At 41.9% G+C, this 19,161-nt stretch overlaps 2 protein-coding genes across 3 annotated transcripts in view; both read left to right on the forward strand.

Moving 5' to 3' along the window:
• Positions 1-1,300: 1,300 nt before the first annotated feature.
• On the forward strand, positions 1,301-3,353 carry LOC146983223 (uncharacterized). Its single transcript, XM_085785604.1, has one exon. It carries the CDS (start codon positions 1,404-1,406, stop codon positions 3,351-3,353), a length of 1,950 nt encoding a protein of 649 aa, XP_085641730.1. The 5' UTR covers positions 1,301-1,403.
• A 780-nt stretch (positions 3,354-4,133) lies between these two features.
• arhgdig (Rho GDP dissociation inhibitor (GDI) gamma) overlaps positions 4,134-19,161 on the forward strand; it is a 33,221-nt gene continuing 18,193 nt past the window's right edge. The window contains exon 1 of one of the 2 annotated variants that reach the window (XM_085784715.1): positions 4,134-4,181. Coding sequence is in view for 1 of the 2 variants with exons in the window: in XM_085784713.1 (XP_085640839.1) it covers positions 9,248-9,320 (73 nt within the window). In the remaining variant the exon portion in view is untranslated. Of the gene's footprint in view, positions 4,182-9,106; positions 9,321-19,161 lie in introns of those variants that run through there. The other variant, XM_085784713.1, reaches the window with a different exon arrangement.

The following is a 19,161-nucleotide window of genomic DNA, read 5'->3' on the forward strand; positions in this document are numbered from 1 at the left end:
ATTTTATAACCACTGGATAAGCCTTTTGTGAAGTAATAAAATTGAAATTTATCTATTGTTACGCATTTCATGTCTGTTCAATATTGTTAATAATAATAATAATAATGATATATGGTGGGTCATATTGAAAATACAGATCAATTGCTACACCAATTCATTTACCAGATGGAAATTTTGCTACCTGGCTAAAAACTAAAATAGACGTTGTAGGCTACTTGTCTGATGAATCATGGCCAGACTATTCATTTTTCCAGTTAAGCACCTGAAGCATTTGTTAAACATTGTTATTGAATGCAGCCATTAATAAATTAGATTTCTTGTCTTGCATCATCATACAGTAAAGCCACTATTGTGTTACTGAAAAATAAAGGAGAAATTTACGAGAACAGTCGATAATTTCACATATGCATTAACCCCCTAATCATTTCCTTTGTCTCCACTAGATGTCATCAAAGGTCTGCTAAAATAGTCAGTGCTGTGGGGAGACCCACAGCCATTTAAATGCTAGGATCCTTTCTATTTGTCAGCCACAGGTTTACTCAGCTGTTTTAACTTAAGTAGGGCAAAAATTATATACATACAAGGGAAAATATCTACGGCTTTTTAGGTTTCTACAATTTTTATGGTTTAGCTGTTGTCCATGCATTGGGTACAATCATTTTGATAATAAAACATTGATCTTCATAACATACTACAACATATTATAAATGTCTATTGGCGATTTACTCTCTAACCATGGCAAGATTTTTTCTTTTTCTATTTTACTCTTTTTTTTTTAATAAAGCTTTCCATCAGTAGTCAGTAGGCTAAAGACATAGTATTTGTGCATGTATTTTATATGTTGAAGAGCCCTTGATACAATAACATTGTAACATGCATGTATTACGGAAAAGTGTTTCCTTGGCTACTCAAGCTCCTCTGTTTTTAGAATAAATGAACTATCACACGTCAATTCTTAAAACATGAAACATAGTAGTAGTCCAGAAGAAGAAAAAAAACAAAAAAAAATAGTAGATTCAAAACTTTATTCTGTGATCATTCATCAATTCTCACCTTATACCTTGCGCTGAGTCCGGCGTCCAATCAGAGGCCGTGCTTCTGACGTCACCCAATCAGACCTGGGCGTCATCGAGCATTCCATAGCAGTTATGTGAAAAAAAAAAAAAGATCAAAGGCATGTGATGATGTCATAATGATGTTTTGAACTTGATGATGTCACAGCAGCAGAACACTCTACACTGGACAGAACACTGGACAGAACACTGGACAGAACACTGGACAGAACACTGGACAGAACACTGGACAGAACGCTGAACAACGAAATATTCCGCTTGTTCCAGAGTTGGTCTTAAATTGTACAAATTCTTTGTGCCATTTGCTGACAAATCAGTCCTGACCTGAAGATGTCTTTCGTTCCCCAACCTATGCCTGTGATTGTCCACAAAAGGAACTTTGAACACTTGATAGCACAGAAAGCGTTTGAAAGGGATGTGAAGAAGAAAACATCAACAGTTAAGAGGCTCGACAAGACCATTGTAGCAAAAGGTCGAGAGGTCAAATTCTTCACGGAAAATATTAGGGTACAATGTCAGCTTACTGAAAGGTGCCTCAAGAGGACTGAAGAGAAAACTGCAGACGCTAATGCACTCATCCAAAAGCAGCTCACATTGAAACAGGAGTTGAATGCTGAGACTGAGCAGATTCGTGATGAAATAGAAAACCTAAAAACTGAAATAGCCAATGATGAGGTATTGTTGGAGACATATAAAAGATACAAACACTTTATAATCGAAGTGATGGGCATTACTCCTCGAGCAGATGATAAAAGCTCCAATAAAGACAGGGAACAGCAAATCCAGCGTGACTGTCAGGATCTCTATGATGAAATGATGTCTCTGAAAGAGAAAATCGCACGTCTGCTCAAAAGTACTACAGAGAAAAGGGATTTATTCTGCAAAGTCCGGCGAATATATAATGCCACAATGACGGAAGTGAACTCAGAGCGCGACAAACTAATATCAGAAATAGATAAGATGAGGCATGACCTTGACTTTGAGAAGTCTAACAAACGCTATTACAGTCATGCGCTTCAGGTTTATGCCTCTTTAGAGACAGAGAATACGGATGAGGATCTTATGTTGAATGTTCTTAGTGAAAAGGTGGGAAAGCTCTATAAGGCCATAGTGGACAGGCGCCGGACCTACCTCGGCGACCTGGAGAAGCTAACCGTTATTGAGAAAAAAGTTACAATGTTGCTCCAGAGACTTGATAACTCCCCCGAGGAACTGCGGAAAATACTGAAAAAGATCATTTATGACAGGAAAAAGAGGATGATTGAGGAAGAAAAGCAGAGACTGGAGAGAGAAAAAGAGATAGAACGTCAGAGGAGGTGCAACCTAAGACTCGGTGGCAAAACGGTACGAACGGGAAGAAGGCTGATGCGTAAAAACAAGTATGGCAGCGAGGACGTAAATGCCCGCGATAAGGAATCCAGTCAATCATATGATCATATTTGGGCCCCAATGGTAGGAGCATCCCCTCTTGTCCATATAGATCTGTGGGAAGACTGGGAAATTAATCGGGAACTGGCTAGAAGACAGGCTAAACGTGCAAAGCAGGAGAAGACACAACAGGAGGAAAGTTCTCCAATGGAGCCCAATTGTGAAGAGCAAAAAAGCGTCCGAAAATGTTTTGAGCCCACTCCACCTGTTCTCCAAAAAAAGACTGCTACAACACTTCAGAGAACCTGTGGCCAGGGACAGAAAAGTAGTCAAGACAAAGTCGTCTGTAAAAAGCCTGCTACAGTGTCTCTGCGTACCTGTGGCCAGGGACAGAAGAACATTCAGGAAAAAAAGGAGCCAATTAGGAAAAAAGAAACAGACAACAACTGGCACAGTGTGGGGCAAACTCGCCTCTCAGCCATTATCAAAACATCCAACGCTGCAAAGACTACATCCAGAGGTTGCACTTCTAATGTTAGTGAGACAAAGAGCAAGTCCCGTGATCTCTCTGCTGTTACAAGGAAGCCACTGGTTAGAAGTTCCCCGGTTGAACCTCTGAAAACTGAACAGCAGAATCGTAAGAAATCGGGGCCCACACACCAAACAGCTAAAAGCATCCATCCCCAACATACCTCCAATCCATCTGCAAAGAATGCTCGTGAAAACAAGTCCCAAGATCACCCTGCTGTTACTATGAAGTCACAGTCGAAAGTTACCTGGGGTGAACCTACCTACATCAAACAGAAGCCGACTCCAGAGCCCACAAGCACCCAACCCTCCACAGCTGAACCTCTGAATACCAAACAGCAGAAGAATCCTAAAAATACTGGAGCCCATTTGAAAAATCCATAGGCATCAAACCCAATTTCTTCATTCCTATCTATCTATCTATCTATCTATCTATCTATCTATCTATCTATCTATCTATCTATCTATCTATCTATCTATCTATCGGCTAAGTAAGTAACAAGTAGGTAAGTAAGTAGGTAAGTAAGTCCAAGCAAAATTAAAAAATTAAAAAAACTTTATACATGTGAATGATCTTTTTTTATATATAAAATTGGCTTCTGTGTTTTAAGTGAGCCATATTCCATTGGTTTGAATAAAAGCAATCAGCACGTTTTACAGCAAGCCACATGTCTCCATAGACCGGCCCAGCATCAATAGCCTACATTGCTAGTGGTACAGACGGTACAGACACAGCTGCTAAGGACAGTCTGAGGGTTTTGAGCACTTTGATGAACAAACAAGTGAAGAGGGACAACAAAAGTGTAAAATGTAGGATCTCATCTCCAGTGACGGACTGGCCATAGGGCAATATGGGCAAATGCGGCCGCGTAAAGGCCAGGCGTACTGTGCGGTAGGCTAGCCTACGGATTGAAAAGAAAAAAAAAAAAGTCGGTCGGGGCCAGCTGATTTACTCTAATTAGAACTTTATTCCAGTCTGGGTTTGTATATATGCTACTGTAGCCTTTATATAACACAGTGTAGCCTCTCAGTCAAAAATGTCTGATTTTTTTGCAGCAGAGACAGCAAACTGGAAGTTTGATCCGAGTCCAGAGAAGGCGGGCCTGTAGTCATCTTTCAGAGTATCAAAGTTTTTGGTTAATGTGAACAATGAGCTGCAAGTTATCTGCTGCTAGGATAACGACTGCAAAGAGCCCATCCTCATCTGAAAAGGTAAAACAAAATCTTTTAAATTAATTAAATTAATCAGTGACTATTTTTTAGAGTCATGTAGAGTGGAGTTAGAAAAACATACAAATTATTTCAGTGCTCATACTAGTCATCATACTACTTTTTGGCTAAATGGATCACTATCTCACATATTCTGCATCACAGAAGCGGCTTGTTTATTTTTCTTGGTAGGGTTCTCATGCAGGACTTGACAACTCTTTTCTTGTCTCCTTCCTTCTTATGTTTTCCCTCTATCATTACATGTAATGATATTGATTTAGACTGATTTACATGAACAAATTCATTGAATATGTTTGACACAAACAATTTGAGGACTCAACCTCGAGCCGTTGTGATGACACTATGTGGAATAAATGGATCGAAATTGATGAACAAAAAATATGTTGAATAGCAATGCAATTTATCATGCTTGTACTCCTACACCATGTTATTAGTAGTGCTAAATACAAGCTATGGCATTGACATTATGTGGATACCTGTGTTGAGCGTGTAACTTCAGCATGTGCATTTTATCATGATGTATTGCGGGCAGTTGTTGCAATTGTTGTTAGCTTCCCCTTCCTTTGATAAATTGAATCAAATACTTCCACATATTCAGTCATCACCTCACAAAAGCTGTGTCTCAGTCATTCTTTCAGCCTTAAACAAACCTGATTACTGTCCCTGATTTTATTCACTCCTTTTGTATTTATTCATCATTGCCCAGCAAATACCTTTGCCGTATATCAAATTATTATTCATCTGCTTAGAGAATTAGTGTCTGGTTTATTCAGTCACTCTCGGTCTGACTAAATCAGGCAGTTATGGATGAATAGCCTCCGCACGAGTCGGGTTATTCTTTCCACACTGAGCAGCGATAAATGCTCCCCACCCAGTAAGCTGTCGGAAAACCATTTAGACACTGCTTATACATGCACCCCAAGTGTGTAGCTTAAATACTGTGTGTGTGTGTGTGTGTGTGTGTGTGTGTTTAAGAGAGAGAAAGCAATTACCACAGCTCATGTTCCCTAAGCTTAATAGAATAACGTTCCAAATAAATGTAGATTACAATTGCAAATCCATGTGATATGAGTGCATAAATTTAATTTGAGGTGTGATACTGTATGGTAATTGTTTTTCCCCGGTCACCAACAGCACCCACATGTCTTGTCAAGATGATGGGGGGGATTTTCTGTTTGGAAAATTTGACGGTGAATTTGGACTACGGTATTTGTTTTCCTCACGACAAAGGTGCATCATGCAGCTTTGACTTTCAGTGTATGGTGTAACCTTAATTTTTCCAGGAGGATTGAATTAACCTTTCAGTGGTTAGACAAAAGTAGGTTTAGAATGGGTCACTGGATTTGTCTTTTTGTCACACTTCCTTGTTCTTAGAGATGTGATACATGCAGATATTGGGTTGTAAGACATGTTGATTATTGAGTTATAGCTGACTTCAGTTATAGCTTACTTCAGTGTAGGCCATTTATACTCAGCTATACGCAAATTGTAGTCATTGTATTGACTTCAGTAGTATCTGTGTGTTTACCTGAATAGATGGGTGATGGACTGGTTCAGTTGAGCTGAGGTTGAACGATGAAGATAATGCCTCAGCACCGCAGGTCCTTGGCCTGCCCCTGCTGAGCATTTTATCAGTTTCCTCCTGTTTGTGGAAAAGAAATGTGGCTATGTATGGCTAAACCCTAGGGGCTCCTTACACTGAGACACTCTTTATGACACCATTCATGGCTGCCTTGTTCAAGCAGACATTTTATAGATGCCACCCCCCACCCCACCCCACCCCACTGGGAACCACTGCTTCTGATTTATATTTCCATAAAGCAATATGAATATAATGGGTTTATAGCACTGCTTGCTTTAGGGCATACAAGAGAGAGACCCACTGCTGACACTGACAGAGGTGATTGGTAGGGCACGACAATGATTTTAAATCAGATTTTACTGTCATTAAAATGATGGATTTATACATCAAGGCTTAAGGTATTTGCTAGTTTGAGGGGATTCCTTCATGGAGGGAATCTCCTCAGCCCTAAGTGATCTTTTTCAGACAACCAAATGACTTATACTTCTGATACATACCTAATGTTGTGAAATGTGCTTCTATTTTTTCCATTTTCTTTTCCCTCTAAAACTAGAAAAACTGCTCTTGACATTTTTGACATTTTGGATTAGGGAGTAAACATAAACGTAGACTTCCAAGGAAATATGACAAGTTGCAGTCATTCTATATATTCAGACCATTTTTATGACAAAACATAAATGTGGCCAGGTAGGTATTCAAAATGTGAAAAAAACTCTTCTTTGGGAAATGTCAGCAGTAATCAATAGGTTAAACCTGCAAAAGCACAGATGTGTAATATCTCCTCAACCTCACATTGACCTCTAGCTGTCATAGTAATGTTTGAGCCTAAGGGTGTAGTTTGAGCGTGGCTGGCAGCTGACATCGCTGGCTTATTTTTGAAATAAAACTTCACTAAAGCGTAGGTGTAAAATACCGTATTAGATCCAAAGTGTGCTACAGTGAGACACTCTCTGGGTCAGACACCAACTGCATGCTAAGCATTGAAAATATTTTGCCCCTAGGATGATGGAAACACATATGCAAACGTGCACATGCATAAATGTGCAGACGTACCAGTCCCAATTTGGGGGCCTGAAAGCATCATCACCACCAATTGTTGTACGATTCTGTGACCAGTGCCCTGCCCTCTGTTAGTGCTCACTATGTTTTATCATTCAAACTGTGTTTGCTATGTTTCAACCATTGACTAGCTATAGAAATCAAAACTGTGTTTTTGCACCAGGCTGTGAGCTTCTTTATTTCGGCTGTAAAATTTGCTATTTCAAAATGCGAGTCTACTGGGACTGACCAAGTGGGACCAAGTGGCAGAAAAATGACATCATCACAGAATAACAAAAAAACTGCACTTCTTCGAATGACCACTTAAGTCTGGCTCCAAAACCAAATGGATTCACATATATGATGAAAGCAAAAAATATATAGTTATTAAAGCAATCATAGGTTTTATTTCTTTCCACATTTTCATTCACTTATGTATTCTTTTGTTCATTTCCCTTTTTATTTCCACATTTTTTTTCCTATTCTTTTACAGATTTATTCTATGTGGCACTCCTGTGACTCCATATCTTTCTCCTCTTCCTCAGTGTTTTTATCTCTGCTCACTCTCACTTCCCTCCTCTCTCATTTTCTCTCCAACCGCACAAGTCGACGTCCCTCATTTATCAAACTGGCCCATTTCAATAATAAAAACCTGCACTCTGTCGGCCTGTGTCTGGAACTTAAACATCAGTTGTATTGTGACAAAACAAATGTGGCTCAGCTTATGGCAGATAGATCGTGTTATACAGTACTTTCGTTGGAGTACTGCAAGAACAGTTTCGGGAGGGTAATTATAAGAGATTCAGTAGTGGATTTTTGTTCAAGTCTCAGTGGTGACTACATTTTTAATGGACCCCCACAAAACTAGCCTATATTTTGATTTCTGCATGTTTTTATAATTATGAGACGTTTGGGTGTAAAATAAACTCATGCAAACATTTGTTGGAGTCTGTGAGAGATTGAGGAAGAGAAAAGTTGTCTCCAATAGCATGGAACATGACAGCTGTACAACCTGTGAGTGACAGATAAACAAGGTGTGTGTGTGTGTGTGTGTGTGTGTGCATGCAGATGCGTGAAAGGGAGAGAGTCTGATTGTCAAGTGGTAGAAGCAGCCCCTTTTGTATTCTACAGTATTACAGCCTCTCATTGCACCAGGGGAATGAGAAGAGAGCAGAGGAAAGCAAAAAGAGAAGAGAGAAAAAGGGAAAAAGCCCAAAACTGAGAGGAATAAAGATGAGAGTCACAGTCATGATTGAAGCATATACTGCTGACAGGGTGTGGTCACTGGAAGACAGAGGGAAATAAAGAGGAGGATGAAGACGAAAAGGTGGGAGGGGGGGGGGGGGGGGGGGATAAGATAAATAGAGACACAGAGAGAGAGATGGCATGACACAGTGATGAATAGGTGGAGGGAGAGAGTGGACACCACATGAGAATTCGTGAAAGTGATGAAAAATGAAGAGGGACGCATGAAAGAGTTGAAAGGGGGGGGGGGGTGGCGTGAGAAGGAATGAGGTGTGGAGAAAGAGAGGAGGGGAGGCAAGGGAGAGAGTGCACGAGGGAGGGGAGGAGAGAGAGAGAGAGAAAGAGGGAGGGAGTGAGGTAAAGGATGAGCTCATTGCAGTCTCTGGGTTGATGACACGAGGAGGTGGGGGGGAGGGGGAGGGGGAGGGGGAGGGGGGGTGCAGGAGGGAGGGGTTCACTGCTCGTCTGCGAATCGATAGCCAGCGTCTGAGTACCACACATACACACACACACACACACACACACACACACACACACACACACACGCTGCTGCAGCTCTGCCGGCTGAACCAGCGTCTGCCTGCCTCCGTTAGCTTCCAGCTCCCTCACCGCATGCAAAGAGGGAAGAGAACCAGCTGACAGGTCACATTCCAGCCTCCTACATTTCTCCCTTTTTTGAAAAAAAAAAAAAAAAAAAAAAAAAAAATCACAGCTGTACACAAAAGAGACGAAGAGGAAGAAGAAGAAGAAGTGCAGAAAGCCGGCTGCTCGTGTCTGCTGCCTCTTCCTCCCTCCCTCCCTCCCACCATCCTCTCCCTCTCTCTCTCTAGCTCACACACATCCTCATCTCATCCACACCCACACCCAAGGATACCCTCCCTGCATCTACGCCTCCGTCTCTCTCACACCACTCCCTCTCCTCTTTCCCCCTCTACCCCTCACCTACATTTTTTGGTATTTTCCTCCGGGGTGTGGAGATGCTCGCCTGACCCCCCCCCACCACCCCACCCCGCACCCTCACCTCGCCTTTTTTTTCTTCTTCCCAATCCAAGACTTTTGTGGATGCTCCTCTGTTCCATTCAGACCTGCTCTGCTACTTTGCTGCTACCTGTGGAGGTTCCCTGGTTGTCTGGTTCTACTTCTGCCAGCCGTCGCGCAGAGAGCAGCCCCACGGAGAGGCACCATGCTGGGATTGGACGTTTGTGAGTTTGGGGGTCAGGTGCTGGAGCTGCTGTGGCTAACTATGTGCTACAGAGGTGAGGCACTGGAGGAGTGTGTGTCATGTATGTGTGTGTGTGTGTGTGTGTGTGTGTGTGTGTGTGTGCATGTGTGTGTGTGTGCATGTGTGCGTGCCATATGTCTCAATCCTGGTGGGTGTGGACATTTTTATGTCTAACATGAAGCGCTGCCAAGACAAGCCAAAGGTGGCAGATCAATAGCTATTGATCACATGCTACACTGTGTGTGTGTGTGTGTGTGTGTGTGTGTGTGTGTGTGTGTGTGTGTGTAGTTGCACTTGTGTCTATGTGTAGCTTTTGTAATTATGTTTCTGGTCACATATAAGCACATAAACACACATTCAAAGAGTGTGTGAGAGATGTTAGCAGTAGGGAGCAGGTGTGTGTGTGTGTGTGTGTGCGTGTGTGTGTGTGTGGGGATGACAAGGCGTATACAGGAGTCAAATGATGTCACCAATGTCTGCTGTTACTTCTCGTGGTATTTTTTGCTTTTGTGTTTGCAGCAGCACCATATAGTCAGTGTTTGTGTGTTTGTGTTTGTGTGTGTGTCTGTGTGTGTTCGCTACACTGCAGTATTACTGAACACTTACAGATGGTGGAACAGTCCTGGGGTTTCCCCTCACACGGGTGTGTGTGTGTATAAGAGTGTGTGTTTTGTGAGATAAAGGAGAAAAAAGAGTAAGCAGTGCAAAAAAAAAAAAATCAAAAGATGAGTGAAGTAATTTGACAGGAGACACAGAAACACAGAGAGGGAGAAAACAGGCAGTGGACTGAAGGTTTTGAAAGTGGAGGTGAAATTAGATTTACGATGTAATTAAAGCCAGAAATGATCTCAACCAATAACTATGATTTTCAGCAGCATGAACCGATCACCTGCTCCATTGGGGATCCATGGATTCCTTTGTGTTGCTGCTTAGTTTGTTTCTGCTGCAGAAGTGCTTCAGCTCCAGATCTGTAAAGTTCAACTGTGCTTCCTCTCTTAAACTGGGGTCACTGCTCAGACGCCTTGTAGCCAGTCAACTCTCATTAGTCCACACAACCATGACTGATGTTTTACTCACTGGAGATATTTTGTTTCTGAGGTTTAAAGCCACTTTCAAGCATTTATTCACTAGATGCTCACAGCAATATATATTTGCATTATTTCATTCTTGTCAAAAAGCTGCTACAGTATGATACACATAAAAGCCGCACTTGGGGAATTTAATGGAACTGCAATTTTTTGTGTGGACATAACACATTGAATCTTGTCAAAAACTCTTGGCTACGGTTGAATTTTGAAAAACGAGGAGGAGGAAATTTTGATAGGAACGTGGGAGGTGACTGAGTGGAAGATAAATGGCAAGAGTATAGAGCAAAATGACAAAGTGGGGGGGGGTGCAGGGGGGAGAAACACGGAGGTTAAGAGGTTCGGAGAAAGTGGGAGGCTGAGGAGGGAAAAGAAGAAAAGAGGAGCAGTGAGAGGAGGTGAACTGGAAGGTAACAGGAGAGGAGGAAGAGAGAGATGAGAAGAAGATAAATGGATAGTGGAGGAAAAGTGAGTAGGTGGAAGATGAGAAACAGAAGAGGCAGCAGGAAAAGAGGGGGGAAGAAGGGGTAGAGGGGGTAAACAAAAGACAGGAAACAAAGGGAGACGCTGGTGGTTGAGATTGAGATGTTCTGTCAGCAGGAGCCCAGGATATTTTACTAAGTGTGTGTGTGTGTGTGTGTGTGTGTGTGTGTGGGTGAGGCCCATTTGGCAGAACACTCTTCATGAGCCGTCAATCAGCAAACACCAGTGCCGGCAGTGAGCAGCACACGCTGAAATAGGCTAATTGAAATCATGCTCTTTTCTATCCTCCTCTTTTCTTCAGTCTCTCTATCGTCTCTACAACAGTAGGGGCCGTATTGTTTTTACCTTGTGAGTGTGTGCCGTGCTCCTGGAAACACTTCAGTCAGAACCACCAGTCTGTCTGTGGAGAGGTTTTGTCCCGACTGTTCAAGATACAGCCAGAAACTTTACAGCGCGTAGGGGAAGTCAAAGAGTTGAAAGATGGGTGTGGTCCGGTCCGACCCGTGGGATCTGAGTACTTGTGTGCTTTGGGTTTTGAATGTCAGCATGTTGACAGGTGTCCTGGGCCTCCTGGCTGCTGTGAACAAGATCGTCTGCGTTTTTCTAACTTGCACAGTCATCCCCATCTTTGTTTCTTTTCTACTTTCTTTCTCGTTGCCAGCTGCTCCCTCCCTGATTTCCCATACCTGCTTCCTCATTCTTCTCCTCGGGTGTCTTGTTGTCTTTGTCCCACTGTCCCTAACACAACCTCTGTACCTGACTTTAAAAGATGGGAGTGGGAGAGTGGTACTGTGTTTTTTTTTCTGTCCCAGTAGTGATAAACGAGGTTGTTCGGGTGAGCAGACACATACGAGACCAATCAAGTCAGTCAATTAGACAACCTGCTGTCTCACACCGGGCTGACGGAGCAGCTGTAATACTGTGTGTGTGTGTGTGTGTGTGTGTGTGTGTGCCCTGGTGTACTGTATGAGGCAATGTCAAAGTCACCACAGTGCACAGGGCAGCAGGGGGTGATGTGAGGGTTCATAATGGCGTTTTATGATTTTGGGAAGGAGGGTGTTGAAACTTTTGCTGAAGAGCGGTCACTGTCTCCACCAGCTGTAATAACAAGATGACAATTCACGTACATCTGGTGATGTACGGTGGTTCAAGCCCCCTGCAGCCTCCTGCAGGAGAGTTGGGGTACAGTTGCGGAGTGTGCTTCTCTTTTATAGTACTGTTGTTAATACAAATGGTGAGTCCCGCCCCACTCATGGACAGTGGTACACGTGTATTTGTTGACAAGCTGAAGCCTTTTCCACATTTTGATACACGCCTTGATATTTAGCTGAGGTGCCTCCTGTATCTAACGATCATCTTTGAGATGTTTCTACACAGTGACTGGCCGGATTTCATTGACCGGACACGATTTGGGAAAGACAAAAGCCTTTCTGCACTGTAAAAGGTCTCACAGCTGACAATGCATATCAGGGCAAAAATCAAGCCAGAGGCAGAAGGAACAGCCTGCAGGGCTTAGAGGCAGGACTGTATCGAGGAACAGATCTAGGAGACAAAAGAAGATTTCTGCTGCATTGAAGATTCTCAAGATCACAATGGCCTCGGTTATTCTTACATGGAGGAAGTTTTGGGCAACCAGGACTCTTCCTGGGTAAGAGCAACCTTAGGAAGAGAGGTGACCAAGAGCCTGATGGTGGACTGATGGCTGAGCTTCAGAGATCCTGTGTGGGGATCAGAGAAACTTCCAGAAGCAAGACAGAAGCCTCGCTGCAAAAGGCGTGTCGATGAGTTTCTCAGCACAGAGAGTCTGCACAGGGTTAAGGGAAAGCTAAACAGAGCCAATTAAAAATGTAGTCCAGGGCACTCAGGACGTCGGTCGAGGCTGAGTTGGAGTTCATACTCCAACTGCACAATGTCTCTAAGCATACAGTACAGCCACAACAACAAGAGAATCTCAGAAGACCTAAGGTTGTGCTCACTGCCAAAGGTTCTTCAATAGGTACAGAGTAAAGGCTGAATAGTGAATACTGTCAATGTGATGTGACAGTTTTTCCTTTTTAATATATCTGCGAAACATGTAATTTTCAGTTTTCACTTCGTCTTCATGGGCTATTGAGAGTAGATTGATGATAGGGTCTGAACACTCACTGACTGTACTGTTGGTGTATATCTCTGACACACAGCATGGGACTGCAGTCTGCCGCTTCTCCAACAGAAAAAACTCAGCTTGATTACAAATCTTTAAAGTTTAGGTAGTGTCATGACAATATTTTCCATGTCACATCATTATGTTATGAAAAAAAAAGTTTTTCCAGTCCCTAGACTTCAAAGTTGAAATTAAACTTGAAAATTCAGTATAGGCTCAAATATTGTATCATTGCCATACCAGTGCTGGTCTTTGAGTATGCCAGATATCAGTGTGGTCTGATGATGGTGGTTCATTGCTGACATTTTCCTGCTCAAGCCATGATTCCTCAGTCTTAAAAATATATCCTGTAGTTTAGAGAGAAAAGCTTGGTTTGCTTGGTAATGCATGATAAACGCAGTTAAGGGAGTGCAAAGATTGAATACAAAAACAAAACGAGGAAAAGAAATCAATGCAAATTGATTTAGCAGTATGTATGACAACATATGGATGATCTGGAATCGCAAAGCGCATGCGAATCTCAGTTGAGCAGCTGGATCGCACCCTAATCACAAGTGACAACTGTAACATTATAGTTAACACACATTAAAAGGTGTGTGTGTGTGTGTTGGGTCTGCAGAAGTCAGCATGCTACATTCTGTATAAACAAATACAGTGCCAGTCATGAATATGGTGATATCACTGCTCTCAACAGCTGGTATCTTTTGTTTATTATCTAAGACTTTTATGGGGAAATGTGGGAAATGAGGTTTCCATGACCTGTCTGGTCGGCATGATGAAGTGGTATGAGTGTCTCCGGTGTTGACAGGATGTCTGCAGCACCGCACAGAAATACTGTAGGTGGCAGATCGATTCTGATCGTGTTATAACAAAAAAAAAAAAAAAGAGGCCAGGCACCGGCAGCACCCTCGGAGATGGAGGCATAACCCTGCTCCCATGGCCTCAGTGATGCTGTTATGTTGATCATTTCGCCTTTACTGCCTTTCCCTTCATTGCAAAAGCTGTTATTGGCCTTGCAGAGGCCGGAAAGATTCCTCTTTATCTCCACTTTTTGTATACACTGTATTTGTGTGTTTCAGTGTCCCAGAGGTCTTGTTATAGGATTAGAACAGAGCGGTGACAGTGGGCCTCAGAGGACTACAAAAAAGAGCAAATCAAAGCTTATATCACACACACCAGCAAACACACACACACACACACACACACACACACACACACACACACACACACACAAGAAAAAAAGGTGTTTTCCTGACACAGTGAACAGTTATCTGGGTTAAGAGGCAGACAGGAAGTGATTATAAAAACAGGAGGATTGAGAAAGATTATTGAGGCGAAAGAAAAACAGTCTCCATATCAGTCCAAAGAATACATTCAGGTGTATAAAATAATAAAACAGTCCTTTATCTATTGTTCAGGTGATCGCAAAAATCACACACAATGACAATGTCTTAAAAGAGTAGTTTGACATTTTGGGACATTTGTCAGTTAAATATCACGCTACAATGTCTTTGCTGAAAGACTGAGAGCAGCAGGAAACAGCTAGCACGTCAGCCAGAAGATAACATTCACCCACCATTCATATATCTTGTTTCGTAGTGTAAAGATGCTCATTTGTGAGACTGTTTCTTGTTGCCAGGTAACCAGCAGAGACAGGGGAATAAAAAAGAAATCCAACACATAATTAAACCAACAGGATATACACGTTAACCTTTGGAAATGGCCGTCCTACATGGTTCCTACTGTTTTAATGCTAAGCTGACCGGTGGTTTTCATGGACAGACCATCACAACTCAAGGACTGAAAAGCACAACTCAGGCGAGGGTCTCCAGAAATCAACCTCACTCATTCAACTATGGTCACTCAGTACACAGGAGAGCAATACTGCACATGCAAGGCAGACTGATCCAGAGGGCGAGGTCAGAAGACTGAGCTGTGGTCACACGCCAAGAAACCCAACAGTGCCAGGAAAAAAGGGCCGGGCGACCTCGACAAATGGATACAAGAGGGAAGACAGCGAGCAGCAGGTGCAACAGATGAGGGCGGGGCCGATGATAACTGTGGTGGGAAAACACACGAGGGCAGGAAGTGAGAGGGAGAGTCGGTGATTTCAAAATATAACAGGAAGTGTGGTTGGATATAACAGATTTACTGACCATATTTGCAAGTCTGGGTTTACTGCACATCCAATCTCAGCTCTTAATCAATTTATAGCCTAATATTTAATTCATTCTTATTTGTTTGGGCATGCATCGTGTCACAGACATGGGACCGTGTTTGTGTGTGTGTTTGTGTGAGGTCTCCTCCTGTGAACAGTCCTCTTCGCATCCTTCTTATCCCTCCTCCCCTGAAGCTACCGCTCCCCTGCCAAACAGACTGTTGTGTTGATTTTCACTTAGCATGTTGGTTTAGCTGTAAATAGCAGCAGATGAACATTGAGACTGTGTCTTGTGGCTCTACATGCATCCATACAGGCTCTAGATCCTCTGTCTTAGTGTAAAAGCTGTGAACATTTTTATTTAATTTTTTATTTTATGGTAAAATGTGGTTTGATTCGACGATAGCATTAAAACCTAGATCGCTGTCAGAGTTCTGATCCAGTTAAACAGCATTTACAACAATCACACCGTGGTAAATATAATGTTTTCATACGGGCTCAAGAGGATACATAATTATGTATTTAATGAAGTGAAAATAATGAAGATAAATGATTCCCAAGTTGTTTGACAATTAGGTTTTTGCACTTACATGGCACGCTAAGGGGCCTACGGATCTACATTAATAATAAATATTCCCAGAGTGGCACAGCAGGTCTCTCTTTTTTTTTTTTTTTGAGGTGACTAGGTTTCACCACTGTTTTGTTGTTTTGTTTGGACTCTGTTTCCCCAACAGCATCTCTCTTCTGACACATGCCTGCTTCTTTTAGCATGGATTTTCAAAGGTAAATAAAGGTATTTGTTATTATATTAAATTTCAGTGTGGCTGATTTATGCTTGTTCTCCATATTTCAGAGCAGCCATGTGTGTAATGATGCTTGTGATAATAATGAGGTTTGAGAAGCTGCTGGGTTAGTGACACGATTTTACGGGCATCAAAGAAAATGCAACCAGTTAATATCACATCACAGATGGGGGCTGAAGCTGGTTGGAGGACCACACGCACATGCACAACAACGTACACACACGTGCAAACACACACACACACACACATAGGCTACTGCTGGCTTTCTGTTAGTGTTAACTTGTTTCTAATGGCAGATTCACACAATATGGAGGGGTTTAGCCCTGCATGTTCTTTCATATTTCAGCCAGCAGCAAAGGAACTTGAAATTCTTCCATAGTAACAAATATTACAATTACACCACTAAATGTCATACTGCTAAATGCCATTTTTTACTTTTTAATTCAAACAATATAAGCATAACTAGTCTTGAAGTAATTTCACCTGGTAAGCACAAAGCAGAAATTTTGCCCCTACAACCATGAAAAAAAAAAAGAAAATCAATATGAAGTATACCGTTGTACAAGCTGCTGTCTCTCCATGGAGCAAACATTGCCTTTTGAAATGAATGTTAATTGATTCAGTTACTGTGACAGGTTCTGGAGATCAAAGAGGCACTCTCGGATGTCAAAGAGGAACCCGGTTTTAAGAGCAGCTCAGAAACACGTTTACGCTGCAGTGTGCGTACATGTGTGTGCACGCACGTCGTGTGGGGGTGGGCTACAGAGTTTGATATGTAAATACCAGAGGATGAATCATTTATAAGGACTTGTACATCCATATCTGACATACTACAGTGTTTAATGTTTGTGTCTAGAGAGAGAGGGGGGAAATCAGCAATAGATCTCCAGTGTGATATTTCTAACTAATTATACATATTTTAGCTTGGAAATTGTTGATCTTCTTCTTTTTTTTTAAAAAAAAAGTCTGCAATTTTAACATACTTTGTGCACACTTTTCCCATCCATGTCTGACCTTAAACAAGCACAAACAACATTACCTGAGATTAGCTGTTGTCAGTATATGTAATGTGCAAATTTAAAGAAGGTTGGCTATTTGGTAAGATCAGAATAATAAAGGGTTAATTAGTTTTTATTGTGCTTAAAATGTTTTAATATGTCTCATTCTCAATGGCAGCAGATGCTCTGTTGCTGCTTTGCTCTCTTTGTACAACTCTTTTGTTGTGCTTAGGCAACTTAAAGTGCTTTAGATAAGCTGTTAGTTTTTCTTGACCTCTAATTCTCGCTGCTTGTTTGAAATGCGTGTTTATTTGTTGCCTTGATGTGACTGTTGTATCTACTGTGACAGTAGATAAAGACTGAAAGATCAAGCAGCACCAGCGCTGATGTTTCACCTAAATCAGTCTTGCAGTGTTGCAATCTCAGTGCTGCGATGTGGCTTCAAGCCAGGCTAAAATTGTTCAGTTACATCTTAGAAGTTGTTGAGTTGAACAGAAACAGCTTTCTCAACATTTTCCCCTATAATGTGAATACTGTAGTTAAAGGAATTGATGGCCGTTGTAATCAATCAGTGAAAACAGTGACAGACATGATGTCTAATCTGTCATAGCTAACTCACTGTCCCTTGTTGATTATAATATAAAAGTTAGAAAGAAAACAAGAAGGTAGCCTATACAGACTACATTCAGATGTTTTGGTACTTTGGATAAAATCTGGGACACTCATTGATATGAACCCATAAATAATCCATAAATGTAATGATATTTAAAGTGTCACCTGTTGAGTGATTATAACCTATGACATAATTATCCATGTATCGACCCTAGATTATCATTAGCTTCAGAGCTCTACACTGTTTACCATGCAATTTGTGAATTATGGTAGACAACGAGCCTCATATCTGAAATTAGACTTTCATGTTTTAAAAAGCCTACTGTGTGTTATAAAAACCATGTGCGCTAGAAAAACTGCCACCAAGGGATCATAACCAGAAAGAAGGAAACCTTCCCATTAAATATAGATTCATGGTAATGTGTGTGTGTCTGTCTGTGTGTGTGTGTGTGTGTGTGTGTGTGTGTGTGTGTGTGTGTGTGTGTGTGTGTGTGTGTGGTAAAGTGTATTAAAACTGGTATACTGTGAATCTCTCCTGCTGCAAGTGAAAATAAATGTTCCGCTGTGTATATTCAGTCACATAAAACAGGTCCACAGCAAAGGTGATGTCAATGCAGGGGGAGTTGAAAGGGTTGCCATGGTGACGGGCAAAGGCAGCGGTGTTTGGCCCTGACTGGGTGGGGTCCTGCTATAAACACAGAAGCCTGCACGGCTATATGCGTGCATGTGTGTTGAGACTTGCTTCGGGTCATCACGTCCCTCATTAACACATTTGATTTCCACTCACACACACAATCTAACACACTGCAGCTGTGCGCATTTATGCACTCAGTAGGTGTGTTTGTGACTAGATTTGCGTGTGTGCGCATGTTTGTGTACTCTCTGTGTCATCCAATTACCTCCACACACAGCTCTGAGCTGATATACACTGAGCTGTCTCATTATGAACAGTAAAAACAGAACCAGAGGCTATTACACAAGGCTGTTACAGCACAGTAAACACACATCTACAACGAAGTCTGTGTGTGTGTGTGCATGTGTGTGTGTCTGTGTATGTATCTGTGTTTGTGTGTTGCTCTAGAGTCTTGAGGTGCGCATTGTAGATTTGTGATCATAACCATATAACATTGTATTGTGAAAATGATCTGTATCAATTTAACCTCATGTCTGCATTGATGTGGGCATGTGATCACACAAATACACAACAACAACAACACAAATACGAAACACGAATGGAAAAGTCACAACAAGAATACAAAAGTAACCACATTACATTCATCTGATTTACCAACATTACCCCAAGTGACATAGGTTAGTCATTGTTAATAGCCCAATGTTGGATGGCAGAGTACATACATGTGAAGATTTTTCACGTTGAACAACATTGCTGATGAGTAACCCCAACACATAATCACACTTCACCTACTTTTCAAACTCCTCCAAAACTCTCCCATTCATAATAGTCAATCTGCCAGCAATTATTGTCGATCAGCAATAAGGACCAATCATATTGACGCACAGCTGCTCACTTCCCCTGTGGCATAATTTGTATTTCTGTTCTGGTATTGTTTTACCAGTGGCTTTTCCACTGTA

The sequence above is a fragment of the Trachurus japonicus genome, chromosome 8, assembly GCF_045865225.1.
Source record: "Trachurus japonicus isolate A0001 chromosome 8, Traja_1.0".
NCBI classification, from domain to species: domain Eukaryota; kingdom Metazoa; phylum Chordata; class Actinopteri; order Carangiformes; family Carangidae; genus Trachurus; species Trachurus japonicus.

What these genes read in the sequence shown, in the direction of transcription:
- LOC146983223 (XM_085785604.1), top strand. Translation starts at nt 1,404, where the DNA reads ATGTCTTTCGTTCCCCAACCTATGCCTGTGATTGTCCACAAAAGGAAC.